Source organism: Ischnura elegans, chromosome 3 (assembly GCF_921293095.1).
Source record: "Ischnura elegans chromosome 3, ioIscEleg1.1, whole genome shotgun sequence".
In the NCBI taxonomy this organism is placed as follows: domain Eukaryota; kingdom Metazoa; phylum Arthropoda; class Insecta; order Odonata; family Coenagrionidae; genus Ischnura; species Ischnura elegans.
In genome coordinates this window covers 58631449-58653672 of record NC_060248.1, presented here as the reverse complement: position 1 = coordinate 58653672, position 22224 = coordinate 58631449, and the positions used below count along the sequence as shown (strand labels likewise).

At 37.2% G+C, this 22224-nt stretch overlaps 1 protein-coding gene across 1 annotated transcript in view; it reads right to left on the bottom strand.

The window, feature by feature from the left end:
* Window positions 1-14: 14 nt before the first annotated feature.
* LOC124155860 (pancreatic lipase-related protein 2-like) overlaps window positions 15-22224 on the bottom strand; it is a 51515-nt gene continuing 29305 nt past the window's right edge. The window contains exons 4-7 of the mRNA XM_046530013.1: window positions 20679-21017; window positions 7073-7264; window positions 3827-4004; window positions 15-1291 (exon numbers count right to left, since the gene is read on the bottom strand). Coding sequence (XP_046385969.1) covers window positions 1186-1291; window positions 3827-4004; window positions 7073-7264; window positions 20679-21017 — 815 coding nt within the window. The 3' untranslated portion in view covers window positions 15-1185. The remainder of the gene's footprint in view (window positions 1292-3826; window positions 4005-7072; window positions 7265-20678; window positions 21018-22224) is intronic.

Here is a 22224-nt window from a genome sequence, read left to right as displayed (position 1 = left end):
ACAATGCATTCAAATGTCTCTATTAGTATTTATGAAATTTATTTCAATTAGAGATCATGTTTTTTTTAATTTGGAGCGAAACTAATGGAAATATCATAAGAAGTAATTGTGAACTTATTTTGAAACGAATGAGGAGACATTATCATATGATAATAATAAATGGTGCACGGAATTTTCACCGTGATATTTTCATAAAGGATGACCCCCTAAAAATTAATAAACACAAAAATGAAAAAAATATCTTTATTACACGGAGAGAATAGGACTAGATAACATAGTAATATATGTTGCTACCTCCCAAATAATACTTGTGATTTGTGATTCTCATCTCACGTGACCTTTGTCGACACTATGAATAATAATAACTTTCATATGACCAACAATTAAACACTTTATGGAACCTTTGGTATTTCCTTCGTCTTTGCTGTGAGATGAGCGTTGTTATGGAGAAATTTGTTGCATTATTATAGGCTCACTTACATGATTCGCTTGCTAGTGCCATTTGAAAAAAAAAACACTTCAGTAAGCTACTTTAAAAATACAGTTGCCTGTCACATTTAGATTCGGGGCTAACATGCCTTAAATCAATTCCTACTGTAATTATTATGTCCTTATTTTATTACAAAGGCATGAGCTCATCTATCACCACTCGTCACCAATAAAAGTCTATTTTGTATTTTTTCTGTTGCTTCACAGCGTTGTCCGAGTTGATTCGCGGACTAAGTGAATCGCTTAATCCTTGCGTAGAATAGATACACATTGAATTTTAGCGTTTACCGCCGCAATAATGTAAGGAATTTCTTTTGTCAGGAAAATTCCCAGTAATTGAAAAATATTATGCAAAATTTGCAAGGATTAATTTTTCGGTGGGTAATTAGGGAGGAGGTATCATGGTTTGGTGTATGCTCTGACAGTTGGCTTATCGGACAAGAGTTATTCAGATTACAAAAACCTGTTACAAAACATGCTTTCTGTTTCCGGTCTTGCGTCACTTTGGTATATATTATGGTAGCAGGTCTTCGTTTCCACTATACAGCTAGCATGCCTGAGATAAAGTTCCCTGGTGACATTTATTATAGCTAAAATACCGTTTTAGGTTTCACAATGCACTAGTATTCTTCCCTGCACATTCTTCCCTGGCATAATCGATTGGCTTTTCAGTTAAAGTCTGATTGGAGGTTGCATTTACGTCAATGATTTATTTCCTGGAATATCCACTGGAGCTTCCTCCACCAATGTCATGGAATATGGGAAAACTGGGGTGGTCCGTAGGAAGAACTTTCCTCTTGCACTGGAAAATGAAACATTAAAAAAATCAGTCAGGTGTACGAATGAATTAATTTAATGAAAAGCGTGAATAATTTTTTTTCTCTGAGAAATAGCTATAAGAAGGCATCCCAGGTCTTCCATCAGGATCAGGTATTTTATTCCTTTTCCTTATCGCGGTCCACCTCGTACTCCGTAGGTACTCCAGGCGTTCGCCTCAAGCCGATTTTATAATCTCTGGTTAGCGTTAGCCATAACTTGTTTCCAGGGCCGGTTTAAGCGGTATACGAATTACGGGGCCGCGTAGGGCGCCTAAAAATAGGGCCTAATATTAGCCTGGTTTATAAGCTCTAAAAATGTCACATTCAATATATAAGAGCAAGCATGTTATAAGTTCACGCTGATATTTAAGTCTCGACCCTTATTCCTCAAGTATTCGAATTTATTTTTAAATGTATCCAAAGAAGAACTCTACTACCTCTCAGATTATTTTTGAGGGGCGGGAAGCGGACTTTTGTTTGCATAGACTTGAAAAATGGCTAGAATCGGCCCTGCTCTTACAGCCATTACCAGTACTTGAGAATGGCTGAAAGCTACACTTAAGTAAAACAGTTAGGGGAAAAAGGGTCACTTGTACAAGTAGCATTAATTGGAAGAATTCGCCCACTTGGATGTTCATGCCCCTTAAATGGTAAGTAAATTTTATTAAACTGGCCTAGAGTGTAATGCATTAAAAATGGAGATATTGGCAGTACTTGAAAATTCCACTGATGATTTTCCCTGGCATGAACGGCGGTAAACTAGACGGTAATTATCACAGTAATAGTTACGAGTATTTGAAGACTCACTGTTCCTAAACTAACCATTACTTTTTGTAACTAGCTTCGTAGTTTAAATGCCTCCTTATCATATGAGAAGACATGAGAGTAGAGAAAACATGCATTGAAAGGTCCCATTTGTTACTTCCGAATTTCACCATTAGTATTGTCTATTTTCAAAGTAGAACAATGTTTCGCTGGTATTTGTAGACGTTAAAATTTATCTTTAAATTTTGTCAGTTAGGAGATATTATGATGAATTTTCCAATTATAAAATCAAATAGTTGTCTCCCTCTTTCACTACTCCTTGTAGTTGTTGACAAGAGTCTAATTCTAATTTTAGTGACTCAATTTTTTCCCAAAAATATCTTTCTGAATGGTGTAAATTTTATAACATATTTAATGATACCAAGGTGTACCTTTTACTTTGAGAAACCATCCTCACTTTCTATTTCTTTGCTAACATCCATCATATTCTGCTGCTTTAGGAATTTTGTTAATGTTGATTCTCCAACTATCGTTTCCGATAAAACGTATAGTATTGGCAACTTCAAGAATTTGCAATAACTCTTAGATATAGGCTAATATGGAGAAATTCCCATAAGAAGAAGTTCCCATGTGCAAAGAGCGGATAGATTGGCGTGCTATTGTGAGAATGCAATGCATTCTGAGGACTAAGACCTATGCCAGTGGTGTCAAATTTGTGTAATCGGAAGTAGATTTTTGTTAACGAATTGTAATTTGTTATTTAATCGCAATTTATATATTTCATCTCTCATCGTTTTATTTGGCCAGCACATTATGGAAAAACGGATGCAGCAGTAAGGACATCAAGAAGAGAATTTCGTTAGCAATGGAAGCGTTCATGAACAAGAAGGAGTTCATTAGAGGATCGTTATGTAAGAGCTTAAAGAAAAGGCTAGTAAAGTGCCTTATCTGGAGTGTAGCGCTTTACGGTGCGGAAACGTATACGGGTTTTAAACGGGTTTTTTGTTTTTTCTCCTCTTCGAAAATAAAAAATACTTTCGTAAAACACTATTGAGGTAGCTCTCTGATGATACTTCTGTGGCATTATGCTTAAGAGATTACTTCGTTCTCGTTAGAATCATTTTCTTCATTTTTGTTACTCCCCATAACGTGGCAAAGCACGTTATATATTTTTAAGATCTCTTAGTTTCCAAACAAATGTATTTTGTATTTTAAAGGGATTGGACGGCATTTTGTATTTCAAATACTCCTTAGTCTGTATTTTGCGGACCCCAGGTCGTGTATATGTTAAGAAGTTAAGTATAAGTTAAGGTCGTGTATAAGTTAAGAAGTGTTCATACTTAAGTAGCTAGTAATGATGTCACGCTCAGTGAAACCCTGCTCTCATCGTTATTGAAACTTTGCAAAAAAATTCCCGTACACAAAGGTGGGTAATCCTTTCTCCGTATCATGTAAGAATGAGCTAATATATTCCAAGCTTTGAAATATAATTAGAATTTGTTAAGCATTGATTGCCTAATTCATCGCGTTAAAACTATTTTGGATAATATTTCTTTTATGAAGACTATAAAGTGTACTGTTCCTTGGATGCATTTCGCCGTGGTCTGTAGGCAGAAATACGTCTGATACTCTGATTAGGGTGTTTGTAATAGTTTATGTTAATTTATAAGTGTTTTTTTTTCTCACTAGAATGTGGGAATTTTTGTGAAAGATTTAGGTTTTTCTGGTCAGTTGTTTTTTATCATACGCCTCACCTTCTCCTCACGTTGGTTCCCATGTGCACTTCACCCTTTTCCCTCAAATATGAGATGTACTTGTTGCAGTACCCCTTCTGGAATCTCGCCCAATTGCCGCAAGGGACGGCTTCAAAAGAGTCTGGATAAATCACTGACGCAGCAAAAAATCTCCATGCCTGCCAATGGCTGCAGCCAACTGCAAATCAGAAAAAAATTATAATTAGCGGTGTCAGTGTATCAACGAAAGTCGACCTAAGGTCAATGTATCCATGAATATTAAGATGCAGCTTAGTTAGGTAACTATTCACGATCGTGGAAATCAGAAAAAAATTCCACTTACAATTAGTATGACAGTGATTGACGCGCTTGTGTTGAAACTCGTCGTTCTATTAAAAATCAGAGAATAATGACAAGCAGTATTCCATGATTATTTTTTCTCTACTTTAATTCCTCTCTTTTGCATCATTAGAATAGGATTAGGTATTCAAGAGGCGTTATTATCTCATTTATATTTTTAAAAACTTTTTTGTCACTGGAAATATTTTTTCCAATTAAAAGTAATTTCCACAAAAACGACTACATAAGGGTTTAAAATTTGGTTCTCCCCTGCCATGTCATCAAGCTATGAAGTTTTTGTAGGTTTATATTTGTCACCTGAATACATTGGAAAAACTAATCATACAATAAACGAATGGGTATTTAAAAATCATCAATCGGAAAACATAAAACATCACGAAGGCGATTCAGAATATATTCTGCCGTGATGAATACCTTTTGAAGGAATAGGCTGTTTCATGCCACAAAGCATTCTCTCTCCAGTCGTTTAATAGATTTAGCACATTATTCATGTGAGAAAGATTATGTAAAGCCTAAGAATGAGCAATATTATAATGACATGGGAGTGAATTTAATGATAGCATGCAAGGAATTGTGAAAGCTCAGTTACCATAAAGGAGTGTGGAAAATTTACGCTAGATATGCTAATAAAGAAATGGCGAGACAACGTAATCTTATAGGAAAATTTCTCTCCCCTCCCCAGGTCCCTGCTTGCTACTTAATAAATAGAATTGTGTGGGAATACTTCACTACTCATGAGAACTGAGGTTACATCGGTTATTAACCACGATAGGCCGTAATATGACGATAATACATATGAATCCAACCGACTGACTGAAGACGAAATTAATGTGTGCCATAAATGCATAGACATGATCAAAAATGAAAAACAGGTAGTGCAACCCATATCAGCTGAAAATCAACAAAAAGAAGACTAAGATATTAGTATGCTGCAAAAGACAGGAGGCTAAGACAAACATTAATCTAGGAAAGCATAAGCTTGAAGAGGAGAAAGAGTTTCCTTTTCTGGGAAGCCGAATTACCAACGATGGACGAAGCAAGAAGGAAATAGTTAGGAGAATAGCGCAGGCGAAGAGGGCTTTCTACAAAAAGAAGAATCTTCTTGCAGCTGAGAATATTAGCATAGAAGTAAGGAAACAATTCATCAGATGCTACCTGTGGAGCATGTGTCTTTATGGAAGCGAGGCTTGGACGTTGACAGCAGCGGAGAAGTCAAGAGTGGAAGCATTCGAAATGTGGTGCTACCGAAGAATCATGAATATAAAGTGGATCGACCGCGTAAGTAACGAGGAAGTTCTAAGAAGAATGGGAGAAGGGAGAAGCCTACTAAAAACCTAGTGCAGAAGACGGGATAACTTAATTGGCTACATTCTGAGGCATGATGGCCTGATGAAGACAATCGTAGAAGGACAGGTGGAAGGAAAGAAGGGCAAAGGACGGCCTAGAATGAGTTACATAGGACAGGTTTTATGTAAAAGAGAAGAAATACGTCGCTATGAAAAGGTTAGCGGGTAGGAGAGAGGAATGGAGAGTTGCGTCAAACCAATCTTAGGATTGTTGACTAATGACGATGATGATGAGTGCAACACAGCACCTTTTTTTATTATATCATGCGTGGTACATTATAACTCACAATAACTAGTAAGAAGTCCATTCACCTTTTCTCCAGGACACCTTTATTACAGCTCTTTAGCGTTATTTATTGTGCTTTGATTGCGCAAAACGAATATTGGCGAAACTGGAGTAGAGGACTGTATGAAGCTTATAGGTATAGAGAACGATATGAAGGTGAGGAGGACCATTCCAGTGTTGTCATGGAGCACTATAAAGTCTCTATGCAACCCCAAGATCATTCGTGAGCAACCGCTCAGCAACCAGACACGTTAGCAATTTTTAATATTCTCTGTTCCCAATCTGAAGTTTACGAATACTTTTTCCTTAATGATGACAATTTCTCGTAAAATAAAAAATGCACATTAACTTCATAAGAGACGTCACATTCTTTTACATGTTTCAAGGCACGGTGTTACATCATGTTCCTAATCGGTGGAACTTCCACAGAAGTAAATATCACCTTCAAGTGGAAATTGGTTCGCGCGAGGAGGAAATGTCTTGTGAATCTTCGTTTATTTCCGATCGGCTTTCTTCTGGATCTTTTCGTGTCAGTCGCCGAAATACCTTCCAGGTTAAATTCAGTGGCATCCCATGGGAATCCAAAAAAATCTCCTCCGGAAGTGAGCGAGTGCATACCATTGTACTATTATAGAGGGATGTGTCAGTTTCAAGAACTTATATTATTCAAATTGTGCGAGGTATGTGGATTTGCGTAACGTCCTGAATTTACTGGTGCACTCCCTTGTTTGAAATAATTAAATATACCAACTCCTTAATTGAACTATCCGAAAAGGTTTTTTTTTCTGATTACGGCCTTGGTTTTCCCCACCGCCTTAAATTTTTGCTATATGACTGCTGTTGAGCGGAGTATTCTCTCTTGTGGTTTTTACCACTTTTTTTAGGAGCGAATCGTAATACTCGATAAAAGTTTCGTACTCGGGTGGGTATTACAGATATGATTTTTTTTCAAAATCTGTTAATATCTTCTGTTCGCCATTTTCTCTTGAAATTTCGATTTTTTAGCGAAAAACGTTAAAAATGTAAATAATTTAAATTTGGTTTTAGCAAGCACTCATTTTTTTCCAATAGAGTATAGCATTGGTATTTCCTTGATCTTTTAGACTAAAAACGTAAGCTCTATTGCTTTTAATTATCGAGAAAATGACATTTTTATCGTGTCCCCGAAAGCAGTTTTGTGGGGTAGGCAACCCGCAACACGCCGCCTGATTTTACGCCATGCATGCGATAAATGACGCGAAACGGAGATGTTTTTCACTCAAAAAAAATGTTCACCTTGAAGCAGTTCGTCCTCGCAACCTGGCTGGACGATGACTCCGCCGTTGGGATAGAAGTCCACGTGTCCGATGGCCTCCTGGATTCCCCACCTGGACGTGTGCCACACGTCGAGGAATTCGGCGTCCGCCTTGTCAATTCGCTCGGCGCCCGGCTTCAGCAGTTCGATCATAGGCAGCGCCGGATCCAGAGCTAAAGTATAAGAAAAAAAGTCAGAAGTTTGAGGTTAAAGGTCAATCGAAAGACACATGATGGCATTGTATTTTAAGACGATTTTTCTCAGCTTACTTCGGTTGTTGCATCCACGAATATAGAGGATCGTCAAGACGGCCTCTAAGTGAGTTGTCAACCACTGCGCGTTAATGGATTTCCAAAAGTCGCCGCTCGCGTCGCTGACGGGCAAATTGATCCGAGTAACACGGGGAAATTGGGTAGTATTAGGGGCATTAACCAAAATTTATAAACATGATGATGTGATTTATCAAATACTCTTCAATGCTATTCCTCGCAATAGGGTGGTTTTCTATTATTTTTTCATTGCCTAAAGTCGAAAGATTATTACTCCTGAAGTACGTATTTCACGCTTTTAGATTTTTAAATTACGATATCTATTTTTCGCTATTAAATGAAAAGTGAAAATTTTGAAGCGCGCGAAAATGCGACGGCTAAGTATGAATGCTGGGAAAACCCCGTGTGACGTCGTTCTGGTTCCCGCTGTCGCCAAGTGAGGTGACCTTGGGGCGAGGCTTTGAGCGCTGATACGACGCAGGATGCTAGCAGGTAGCAGAGTACCCCGCTAGCAGGTAGCGCTTGGCTTAAATAAGGATTATTAATACCTTATCAAGCGAAGGAAACTTTCCGACCATAGGCAGTTTTAATAAGTGATTATTAAGAGACTCTGCTCCTCATGCATGCATTGGTAATCTCAGACGATGTAAAAATCCTATCTACTCCCTGTCCCTGTGATGTCACGTGGAGTGGCATCGCATGGGCGCCAATCTTGCCTTTTTCAAATGAGGTTAAAATTGACCAATGCCATTCGTCTAAACTGGGAATTCTAAAACCAAATAATTTGTATATTATGAATACACTAATTATGGGTAACGAATCGCAATCAATGCCTTTCGTTTTCTTTGATGAAGGAAACTACCCTATTACAAACACAATACCACAACATTTGGAAAAAATGTGGATCGAATGACACTCATCACCGCGTCGCGGACGTTATTGACAGCCAATTAAAATGCGACTGAAGTGGCAACAGAAATCAGCCTTCAATGGTATGGAATTGGGCCTCCTTATGCAGTCCCCTTGGTTTCATCGATGGAATCTTGTAATTTATTTTAACCCACTTCTCATTATCGGATCTGCTTGAAAATGTTCACGCTCACTTGTTTCTGATGACAATACAATATCCAATAATCATCCATTTGAAATTTTGTTCTATTTTGCACTAATTGATTGACTAAATTTCTGTATGGAAGTATAGTTTTGAATTTTCTCAATAGATGGCGATAGTGATACATTTTTATTTCCAGAAATGTCTCTGCCATCTCTGGTTTATCGATTAAATGATTCACTGCTAACAAGTAGAAAATAAATTTGAAATAAAAAAGATAATTTAAAACCTCCAAAACCTATGGGCGCTATTAATCAGAATATTCAACGCAAAACAAGCACCTCTAGAAGAGAAAATACAGTAAAATTGCTTTTTGTATCTGTTAATGATTAGTTGCTTCCCCTATAAGGTGTTTTGAAAGGAAAATCCGTGGGTTCTCTTATACTTTCCTTATACAATAGCCTTAATATGCATATTCATTGAAAAGTTGCATAAACCAATATTTTTTCTGATGATTAGGAAGTACTAAGATAGATGCAGTTGCCCAAAATAGTTGTGGCAGTTCCCAGATGGGATTAGCCTTGGGGTGATTTGGTTACCCCTAAGCCGTGGGGTAAATGGGGCCAACTTAGACGTGAACATAATATCAATATAAAATATTGTTAGCTGGTAGAAATTACATTCAAGTCACATAACGTGCTATTCCGATTGTTGGTAAATCATTATGTGCTTTTTTCTAACCATCCATTGGTGTTATCTGTCCAAAAAAAATATTTGAAAATGATAGAGTACTATCACATTGAAAATAATGCCCCAGTTACCCCCGAGCACCTGTACTTGACTTGTGCCATTTCCATGGCTGATTGCTTTTTTTGGCATTGCGGGATAAAATTTATCAATACCTTTTTCCTTTTCATGCACGAGATATATACACTTGACTTGTAATGACAGGTCATTGGCATTACACCGTCGGTGATATCTCTGAGAATTACGTGCTGATAGCTTCAAAGGGGGTGTCTATATTTAAATACGAGTATATTGGGCGCTTGAATTCATCAAGCGGGTAATTAGGGGGGTGGGAACATAGTTGTGTCACGTGTTTCCGAGTCATGTGCCCATAAGTGGTTCAAAAAGCGAAAGAAACACCCCAAATATCGTTTAAATGAGTAAAATAGGCGGGCAATACGCTCATTCAATGTCAACAATACTTAAGTCCTTCTTAGTAACCACGGTGATCAATGCTTCGGGGAACCGTTTTGATATGAATGATTTACGCAATGTAGAAAAATATAAAGTGTTCGATAGATGAACTTATGAAATGTAGCCAATTTTTCTTATTTTATCCCTTACCCTAGGATTGTATCACCTCCATTTTTGATTTTTAACGTTTGAATACAGCAGACTTAATGAAATTAAATACATAAGTATTAGAAAATAAACGAACAGAGACTAATGAAATGATTATCCGAATAAATATGTCTCGAATAATGAAGTAATGTTCCGATTTCTCTGACGATGTATGTCTCTCAATGCTGTCATTTTTTTATATCTAAGGAAGGTTTATAACAACAAAACGCAATGATTACAATAAATATATTAATACGGTTATGAAACTTGAATTGGAGAAAGAATTGAAGAATGTTCAACTGTCCCCGTTGATAGCAGTTCGATATATTTTACAAAAACGTAGATTCGATATGTGTCGAATGGGAGAATTAAAAGCGAATATATTTCATAGGTGCAGCATGAACAATGCTTTAATAAACATATTCATAAAATTTCTTCAGTCTAACATCAATTGTAATAAAGATACGGAAATAAGTAATTTGCTACCATAATCATAACGAATTGTCAAGTATACTCACATGCGAAAATATAAATTCGCAATCCTATTGATTTATCTTCCCGTTAGGTCATCTACCCTATATTTCATGGTCAAATACGACCGCGGATGCAAAATCCTGCATGTTATAGCAATTCGATATATTTTCAGAAAACGCTGAATCGATATATATCTAATGAGACACTACATGCAAAACATATTTCCCTTGGGCTTTGTGAAGAATACCAGGCTGTACATATTCACCAAATTTCATTGGTCCAAAGGATATACGAATCAAGTTATGCCAATTTGCGTATTTTCTATAATAATCGATTCGATCATTCGATTACACTGCATCTGTAATGTAAAATTCGCAAAGCTTTTGATTTTAATTCCGGTCCATGGCCATTTACCATATAATTCCTTGTCAACTTTGCCCATTGATGTAAATTCCGATGTGTTATAACAATTCCATATATTTTAAGAAAAAGTATATTCGATATATATCGAATGAGAGACTACATACAAAAAATCTTCCCATTGGGCATAGTGAGGAGTACCAATGCGTACCTATTCACCAAATTTCAATGGTCCAACGCATATATTATTCAAGTTATGCCAATTTGCATATTTGCTATAATAATCGATTCGATCTTTCGATTTAACTGCCATCTGCACTGTAAAATCCGCAATGCTGTATATTTTAATTCCAGTCAATAGTCATCTACTCTATAATTCCTGGTCAACAATGCCTGTGGATGTAAAATCCTAAATGTTAAGGCAAATCGATATAATTGGAAAATGAAGATTCGATATATATCGCATGTGAGACCATATACAAAACATATTTCTATTTGTCATTGTGAGATATACCATGATAGACCAATTCCCAAAATTTCTTTGGTCCAACTTATATAGCAATCAAGTTATGCCAATTTGCGTATTTGCTATAATTATCGTATCGATCTTTCGATTATACTGACATCTGTACTTTAAAATCCGCAATGCTATTGGTTTAACTTCCAGTCTGCGGGTATTTTCTATATGATTCCTGGTCAACTATGTCCTTGGATGTAAAATACTATATGTTATAGCAATTCGATATCTTTTAGGAAAAAGTAGATTCGATATATATCGAACGTGAGACTACATACAAAACATATTTCCATTGGGCATTGTGAGAAATACCAAGATGTACCCATTCACCAAATTTCATTGGTCAAGCGGATATAGTCTTGAAGTTATGCCAATTTACGTATTTGCTATAATAATCGAATCGATTTTTCGATCATACTGACAACTATACTGTAAAATCCGAAATGCTATTGGTTTAACTTAAAGTCTATGGGTATCTACTATATAATACCTGGTCAACTATGCCCTTAGATGTAAAATGCAATTTGTTATAGCAGTTCGATATATTTGAAGAGAAAGCATATTCGATATATATCGCACGTTAGACTACATACAAAACATATTTCTATTGGACATTGTGAGGAATACCAAGATGTGCACCTTCGCCAAATTTCATTGGTCCAACGGGTATACTTTTCATGTTATACCAATTTGTATATTTGCTATAATAATCGAATCGATTTTTCGATCATACTGACATCTGTACTGTAAAATCCGAAATGCTATTGGTTTAACTTAAAGTCTATGGGAATCTTCTATATAATACCTGGTCAACTATGCCCCTAGATGTAAAATCCTATTTGTTATAGCAGTTCGATATATTTGTAGAGAAAGCATATTCGATATATATCGCACGTTAGACTACATAAAAAACATATTTCTATTGGACATTGTGAGGAATACCAAGATGTGCACCTTCGCCAAATTTCATTGGTCCAACGGGTATACTTTTCAAGTTATACCAATTTGTGTATTTGCTATAATAATTGAATCGATTTTTCGATCATACTGACATCTGTACCGCAAATACCGCAATGCTATTGGTTTAAAATCCAGTCTATTGGTATCTACTTTTTAATCCCTGGTTAACTATGTCCTTGGATGTTAAATCTTACATGTTATAGCAATACGATATATTTTAAGAAAAAGTAGATTCGATATATATCGAACGTGAGACTTTATACAAAACATATTACCATTGAGCATTGTTAGGAATACCAAGATGTACCCGTTCATCAAGTTTCATTGGTCTAACGTATACACTTATTAAGTTATGCCAATTTGCGTATTTGCTATAGTTATCGAATCGTACTTTAGACAATAGTGACATCTGTACAGTAACATCCGCAATCCTATTGATATCCCTTCCATTCTATGGTCACTGCGTTATCCCTGCCTTCTCTACTATCCCCGCTTTCAAAATTTAGCCTATGCTCTTATATTGGTGACGTAGATAGACGGGATGCGTGTATTTCTTACGGAGGCCTAATACAAAAAGGTATAAATTCATATCGATGTATCTTCATAAGGAAACATAACTCATCTAAATAATTTATGTGTGCGCATAATTCATTCTTTTCTTTACATATTGTTAAAATTTTTATCCCCGTAACTATGTAAATAAGCCCAAAAAAAGGCTCAGTCGAATACAACCTTGTATCGATCATAACTTCGAGTCTTATCAATCGATCCGCTTGATTTAACTTTTGTCGGATGAGTGACATTATCAGTTGTATTTTGTATGACTTTCATGTTCAAATCTTGATTAACAAAAAAGTTATTAGCGATTGAAGCGTATCCAAGGAGATTGGTATCGATATAACTCGCACGTGAATCGATCGAGCGGAATGGCAATCATTGCAAATGTTGACTATTTTAATGATGCTATTACCCTGAAAATCATTCATCTAGCTGAAATGGTTGCTAAGATATTCAAGATTGTATGCTCCACAAAAAAATGGCGACAATGATTTTTCGCTTGCAGGACATTTTTCGGAATTTAATTATGAATTAACCAAGAGGGTTACGGCGAAAGTAAGCTTAAACGTGAGGGTACGAAGTACCCTCTAACGGTTTTTCCAGAAGAGTCCAAATTTTCATATGGCACATGTCTCAAGGCTGAAATCCGAGTTTGAAAATTCGCCCTTCACGACAATGTAAAATCGAAATCGTTTATTCCTCGGAATTGTTTCGACATATGAAAATTTCAAGATAGCCAAAAAATCAACCAAAAAATCCTCCACCAAATAAGTCAAGGAATTTGTCGTACGATTATTGCAAGTTGGTCAAAAAAAATCCTAAACTTTTTCCATAAGAAAAGCATAGAAAACGTTCAAAAAATAATAAAAAATACTAAATATCAATTGGTCGCCATGACAACCGTACCAAAAAATCGACCAAAAAATCTACTTTATGTCCATTGATTATCATGTTCCTCAAGATTTTCAAAGTACAAAATAAAAGCGAAAATGTTTTAGTCCCATAAGGCTCCCATGTTAATTCAAGTCGATATATCTCGAAAACTAATCGATTTTTTCAAGTTTTAAGATTTTTCCTCCCGATGAATTTTTTTTCACTTTTGCGTCCAATAAGCCAAATATCCACACCTACCACAGTTTGGGCTGTGAATTTTGATGAGTCAGTCAGTGGTTAACCAATTTGCCATCTTATATTAGCTTAACGAGTCGATTGGGTGCTTGAATTCTTCAAGCGGGTAATTAGGGAGGTGGGAACATTGTTGTGTCACGTGTTGTCGAGTAATGGGTCCATAAGTGTTTCAAATATTCACAAATTTCCCTGCCGTTTTTTTTTAATGGGAAAGGAACCTAATTGTTTAATTTTAAAATTATTTGTTATTTTCATTATGATTTCATTTGACGGATAGTTCTTTATTTGAATAGGGTAAGTTTAGCACTGAGACATAATTGGAATAAGGTTTTTAAAATTTCAAGACAGTGATGATTTTGTGGTTATTTTTCAACTCTTAAAGTCCAAAAGCGTTGTGATAAGCGAAACTTGAAAATGAAACGCAGATTCCTTAGATAAATATATAAAGATATACCACTCGCAAAACATATGTCCATAATGTAGTGTGTAAAATACTAAATTGTAACGATTCCCCAAATTTCTTTGGTACTAAAAAATAGTTATTCTCAAGATATTCCAATTTGAAAAAAATAGCTTCGGCATATTTGCTATCATTATCGTATCGAATTATCAAGTATACTGACACGTGTATTGAAAATTCGCAATCCTGTTCCAGTCTTCGATCATCAACCCTAAAATTCCTGGTCAACTATGTCCGTGGATAGAAAATCCTGTATGTAATAACGATTCGATATATTTTAAGAAAAAGCATATTCAATATATATAGATCGTGAGACAACACGCAAAGCATATTTCCATTGGGCATTGTGAGGAAGACCAAGATGTACCCAATCACCAAGTGTCATTGGTCCAACGTAAATACTAATCATGTTATGCCATTTCGCGTATTTGCTACAATTATCGAATCGATCTTTCGATAAAACTGCAATCTGCACTGTAATATCCGCAATGCCGTGGATTTTAATTCCAGTTAATAGAAATCTTCTCTATATTTCCTGGTCAACTATGTCCTTGGATGTAAAATCCTATATGTTATAGCATTTCGATATATTTTAAGAAAAAGTAGATTCGATATATATCGAACGTGAGACTAAACACAAACAATTTTTCAATTGGGCATTGTGAAGAATCCCAAGATGTAACCATTAACAAAATTTCATTGGTGCAACGTATATACTAATCAAAATATGCTAATTTCAGCATTTGCTATAACTATCGAATTGATCTTTCGATTATACTGACATCTGTACTGTAAAATCCGCCACGATATTGATTTTATTTCCACGCTATGGTCATCTTCTATATAACTGCTGGTCAACAATGCCCGTGGGTGTAAAATCCTAAATGTTATAGCTATTCGATATAATTTGTGAAAAAGCAGATTCGATATGTATCGAATGTGAGACTACATGCAAAACATATTTACATTGGGCAATGTGAGGAATGCCAAGATGTACCCATTCACCAATTTTCATTGGTCCAACGTATATACTAATCCAGTTATGCCAATTTGCGTATTTGCTACAATAATCGATTCGATCTTTCGATTATACTGACATCTGTAATGTAAAATCCGCAATGACATTTTTTTAATATCCAGTCTATGGTCATCTACTATATAATTCCTGGTCAACAATGCCCGTGGGTGTAAAATCCTATATGTTATAGCTATTCGATATAAATTGTGAAAAAGCAGATTCGATATATATCGAATGTGAGACTACATGCAAAACATATTTTCATTGGGCATTGTGAGGAATAAAAAGATGTACCCATTCACCAAATTTCATTGGTCAAACGGAAACATTATTGAAGTTATGCCAATTAACGTATTTGATAGAATAATCGAATCGATCCTTCGATCATACTGACATCTGTACTTTAAAATCCGCATTGCTTTTGGTTTAACTTACAGTCTATGGGTATCTACTATATAATTCCTGGTCAACTATGTCCTTGGATGTAAAATCCTATGTGTTATAGCAATTCGATATATTTTAATAAAAATTATATTCGATATATATCGAGCGTGAAACTACATACAAAACAAATTTCCATTGGGCATTGTGAGGAATACAAAGATGTACCCATTCACCAAATTTCATTGGTCCAACGGAAACAGAATTGAAGTTATGCCAATTAACGTATTTGCTATAATAATCGAATCGATTTTTCGATCATACTGACATCTGTACTTTAAAATTCGCAATGTTTTTGGTTTAATTTCTGGTCTAAGGGTATCTACTATATATTTCCTAGTCTACTATGTCCTTAGATGTAAAATCCTATATGCTATAGCAATTTGATATATTTTAAGAAAAAGTAGATTCGATATATATCGAGCATGAGACTATATACAAAACATGTTTCCATTGCGCATTGTGAGGAATACCATAATGTACCAATTCCCTAAATTTCATTGGTCCAACGTATACACTTATCATTTTATGCCTATTTGCGTATTTGCTATAAAAATCGAATCGTACATTCGACTATACTGCCACCTATATTGAAAAATTCGCATCCTATTGATAACCCCTCCATTCGATGGCCATACCCTTATCCCTCTCTTCTCTACTATCCCCGCTTTCAAAATTTTGCCTATGTTCTTATATTGGTGACGTATATAGGGCGATGCGTGTATTTCTTACGGGTACCTAATACAAAAAGATATAAATTCATATTGACATATCTTCGTAAGGAAACAATACTCATCTAAATAATTAATGTGTACGCATAACTCATTCCTTCCTTTACATATTGCCATAATTTTTATTCCTGTAACTATGTAAATAGGTCTGAATAATGGCTCCATTGAATGCAACCTTGTATCGATCATAACTTGGACTCTAATCATTCGATTCGCTTGATTAAACTTTTGTCGGATGAAATACATTAGCAGTTGTATTGTGCATGACTCTTGCATTCAAAACTTGATTTACAAAAAAGTTATTAGCGTTTAAAGCGTAACCAAGGAGATTGGTATCGATATAACTCGCACATGAATCGATCGATCGGAATCATCACCATTGCAAAAGTTGACCATTTTATTAATATTATTACTCTGAATATTTCATTTCTCTAGCTTAAACGGTTGCTAAGATATTCAAGATTGCATGCTCCACAAAAAAATGGCGACAATGATTTTTCGCGTGCTGGACATTTTTCGGAATTTAATTATTAATTAACGAAGAGGGATACGGAGAAAGTGAGCTCAAACGTGAGGGTACGAAGTACCCTCTAACGGTTTTTCCAGAAGAGTCCAAATTTTCATATGGCACATGTCTCAAGGCTGAAATCCGAGTTTGAAAATTCGCCCATCACGACAATGTTAAATCGAAATCGTTTATTCCTCGGAATTGTTTCGACATATGAAAATTCCAAGATAGCCAAAAAATCAACCAAAAAATTCTCTACCAAATAAGTCAAGGAATTTGTCGTACGATTATTGAAAGTTGGTCAAAAAAATTCCTAAACTTTTTCCATAAGAAAAGCATAGAAAACGTTCAAAAAATAATAAAAAATACTGAATATCAATTTGTCGCTATGGCAACTATACCAAAAAATCGACCAAAAAATCTACTTTATGTCCATTGATTATCATGTTCCTCAAGATTTTCAAAGTACAAAATAAAAGCGAAAATGTTTTAGTCCCTTAAGGCTCCCATGTTAATTCAAGTCGATATATCTCGAAAACTAATCGACTTTTTCGAGTTTTCAGATTTTTTCTCCCGATGAATTTTTTTTTACTTTTGCGTCCAATAAGCCAAATACCCACACCTATCACAGTTTGGGCTGTGAATTTTGATGAGTCAGTCAGTGGTTAACCAATTTGCCATTATATATTAGCTTAATAAGATTGCACGAACAGTATGAGCTTCTAGCTGGAACGGAACGCTGTAATTCCCAATAAATATTCAATTTATGTGCATAGTGAGGGACGTATTTATTAGGAATTTTAAATACCGTAAAATATTAAAATACGGGTTGGGGAAGTAGTCCTAAAAGTTGGGGTTAGTTCAAGTTCAAAATATGTTCGTTTCACGAGAAATCAGGTACATAAAATTTGAAATAACAACAACAATAACAAAAAAATAGCTCGTGAAGCTGCTCTAATTGTAAGATTGCGCCTCTTCAGCGTTACTGGGAATTAATCACTGGTACGGGAGTGGTATTGGCCCGGCATTTGCCCTAAGGAAATCATCAATTTATTTATGCTGGTCTAAAAGTGCTTTAAAAAGGCTTAAGTCATTATTTAATTCTTAACCATCGCCTGTGAATCATTTCACGTATTATACCGGTTCAAGTACGTGTAAATAGGGCCTTTTGCGAATCAGTGACGCCCCCAGAACCCAGAGAAATTTTGAAATTCAATCCACCTTACTTAATTGGGTAAATATTACTCATAGAATAGTGTAAGTATTAAAAAATATCCCTCAGAAAGCCGTAAAACTCACGATTTTGAACCATTTATCATAACAAATTTCTGGGGGAGGGCACCCCCACCATCCTTATTCCATACCCCCAATATTAATTGCTCCTGAAACCCCATAGCCTTAATTCCTAGCTTCGCGCCTGTTGCGAATTTTCCCGAATTATTCCCCAGGCCACGTTGAACTTCCATGGCCTGGGGCAATTGTGTCTCAATAAATTCTTTTCTCTTCCTCCTAGTTCCCCCTTTGCCGAACATTCTTCCGAATAATGGAGTTTTTAGAATCTCCTTATTCCTTCGAAAACCCTAAAACTAAACTAGAAATTAAATTAGGGGGAAATTTTCTAATGTAATGGGATGGTTGGACTAAGAATGGCAATTTGTCCAGTTTTCTTCTGGCCTCAGGATAGGGGAGAGATTCGTCGTTGCCGACGCAGTCCTCTTGGTAGAGGTTGTCCTCATCAGATTATTCCCATTAATATCTGCCAAAACGATAAAACTCACTGCCCTACTGGGTAGATACCCTGATAAAAATAAACTCCTCCATTAAGGAGAGGTTTACCCTCCATTGAGGGTACAGGAAGGATAGGTGTACCCTTCCTGTACCCTTCAGCAAGGGTACACGAAGGGTATTTTAGAACATTGGTGGGTACGCCCTCTCCTTCCTCGAGGGTACGGGAAGGGTTTGGCCAGCCTCGATGAAGGGTACAGGAAGGATAAGTGTACCCTTCCTGTACCCTTCAGCAAGGGTACACGAAGGGTATTTTAGAACATTGGTGGGTACGCCCTCTCCTTCCTGGAGGGTACGGGAAGGGTTTGGCCAGCCTCAATGAAGGGTACAGGAAGGGTAGGATAAAATAAAAACTAAAAATCCATAAATTAACATAAAAATTAAAAAAATCGCTAATAAACTAAATTAAACGAATGGGGATGACTTGCAACAGTGATTTCTAAAGTTATGGGGCATAAAAAATTAGCCTTCTCATGGTCTTGAACCCAGGATCTACATATTATAGGATCACGAACTAGAGATTTAACAACCTCGGCTATCGAGGTACTTGACAGTAGTTGTTTCTCAACGGAACGTATACTACAAAATCTTAAGATGAGAATCGCACCCGGGCCTATGTGGAAGAAAGCTGTGACTTTTTTCTACCACACCTATTTCGTTTCAGAAAATAAGATCGGCATTCTAATACTGAACATCACTCTAGCGATGTCTCATTGTCAGCCACACAAATAGGTTACATCCTAAAACGTGAATGGAAGAACTTCTAAATGAGCTTTTTTCACACAATTACAGAAACTATTGTGTACAGTGGCGTAGTCAGGAATTTCGTTTGGGGGGGGGGGGTCCAAAACCAGGTGGGAAAAGTTTTGAAAAACAGGATAGTAAGTATTGGAATTCAACTTATTCAAACACTTTTCATAATCGAAAAAACTTCAATAGTCAAAGAAATATTTTTTAAATTCATTATTTTTCAATATTTTGATTTCTATTATGAAGGAAAATGATTGTGTTTTTATACTTCGGAGGGGCGGAGGGTCCGAACCCTACGGACCCCACCCCTGGATACGCCACTGAATATGTATATTATTGTTTTCCTTAAGGAAATTTTAAAGATTAGTTGTGTAGCCCGTCTATCTTTGCTTTCAAAGACTGCTTACGTTCTTGTACGGAACTCAATACTCTTTAGCAGGTGAAAGTAGCTAAGGAGACTCTTTCAGGATATGTTTTCTTCAGTTATAAATGCTAAGTCCCAAGGAAGGGTAAACGAAGGATTTTTCTCTCCTTCCCTTACCCTTAATGGTGGGTAGAGGAAGGGTACACGGATGGTAAGGGAAGGAGTTCCAAGGAAGGGTACACGAAGGATTTTTCTCTCCTTCCCTTACCCTTAATGGTGGGTAGAGGAAGGGTACACGGATGGTAAGGGAAGGAGTTCCAAGGAAGGGTACACGAAGGATTTTTCTCTCCTTCCCTTACCCTTAATGGTGGGTAGGGGAAGGGTACACGGATGATAAGGGAAGGAGTTCCAAGGAAGGGTACACGAAGGATTTTTCTCTCCTTCCCTTACCCTTAATGGTGGGTAGAGGAAGGGTACACGGATGGTAAGGGAAGGAGTTCCAAGGAAGGGTACACGAAGGATTTTTCTCTCCTTCCCTTACCCTTAATGGTGGGTAGAGGAAGGGTACACGGATGGTAAGGGAAGGAGTTCCAAGGAAGGGTACACGAAGGATTTTTCTCTCCTTCCCTTACCCTTAATGGTGGGTAGAGGAAGGGTACACGGATGGTAAGGGAAGGAGTTCCAAGGAAGGGTACACGAAGGATTTTTCTCTCCTTCCCTTACCCTTAATGGTGGGTAGGGCGTGGGTTGTGCAAGGGTAACTACCCACCATGAAGGATGCCACCCTTCCTGTACCCTTCCTGTACCCTTCCTGTACCCACCATGGTGGAGTTTATTTTTGTCAGGGTAGATATGGGCGTGCATACCTGTAATGTGTCCGATCCTCCCCGTTTTCAAGTGATGTCCGGCGATGCCCGCCACGTGGCTGCCCAAGCTGAAGCCTATCACGTGCAATCGTTCGAGGAACTTCTGCGACGGTCGCTTACGAAGGGACGCGTCCTCCGAGATGCTGTTCGACGACTCCTCGTGGTTCTCGTCGGCGATCGGCGCCATCTTGTCCATGGCCAGCGCCATCTTGTCGATGAAATGTGCCACGTGCTTTCCCGTGGCCCTTACGTTCAGCAATGCGGAGCGGTACCAAGGGGCCGCGGCCAACTCACGCCAATCGACGAAAATGACGTTCCATCGACCGCTCTTTGTTGTCGCTGCAAGTTAGAATGGTAGAGTTATACCTCATGCAAACATTGATGTGAAATATAACGCCAAGCTCCTATCCCGCATTTGGCCGTAAAAAAACGTTGGTATCCGCCATAATGCTTACCTACGTTTTCTCGGCTTCAAAATGTTCATGTAAATTTACTGCTGACTTAATCATCCAGTTATTCAACGCTAAGGTTGGTTTGAAATGGTGAGGGTAGAGCTCACCCCCTACTTGGTCACAGGTGCGTCATAATCAAGCATTCTGGGTCTCTCTGTGAGCCACCACCTCGCACTTCGACGATTTTACAGGGTTATTATAAATAAAATTTTACTATTTTGAACATGGTTTTAGGGAAAACAGAATTACTTACAGCGAATAGTATTTATTTTTCGCATACGTCTACTCGAGCAGTGAGTAATGAGTCCGTCGTAGAATGGACGCTGTTTAAAATCTCCAAAAAAGTTATAATAAAACGTTTGATACGGTGGCGTAACCATGTGGGGAATGAGGGTATAAATCCCCCTTTAATGCCCCAGAGAATAAAAAATTAATTAAAACTATTGTCTGGTTTTAACGCTTTATAACTGCATCTGATCAAAGTTAAATTTTTAGTGCCAAAATGATGTAAAATGCATTTCCAGGCATGTCTTTATTAAAAACATTTCCCGGAATTCCCATTGCCTGGGGAGGCCCCCCCACAGGTTCCTCCATCCCCCAAAGCATATTCCCAGTCAAGGGCGTACCCAGGATCATAACTAGGGGGGGGGGCAGACCAAGTATTGACACTAGTTTATGAATAAGTTCAACAGATTCAGGCTTCAATTGGTGGAAGTTAGACATATTTAAGTAAATGAAAGGTCGTAGCACTTTTCCACAAGAATTTTTAATTCGTACAACGCGTTTCAGCTCACTGAGCCATCATCTGGTACAAGACGCTTGAACACATGTGAAGATCCCTTTTATACCCTTGAGAGAGGAGAGTATTGGAGAAGGAGAGGATTTGACATCTTTGAGGATGGGGGGGGGGGTGGGAGCGGGTGTACAGAGTATAGACAATGGGGAAAGATACAACTACGGGATGTGGAGAACCCACGTTGGAGGGAGGGTTCTGGTCATAACTGTAAAATGACGACACGTGCGGAAGACCATAGCAAAACAGGAGGAGGGGGTGTTGAGAAGAGTGAAAAAAAGGGGGGCTTAGGTAACTAGTT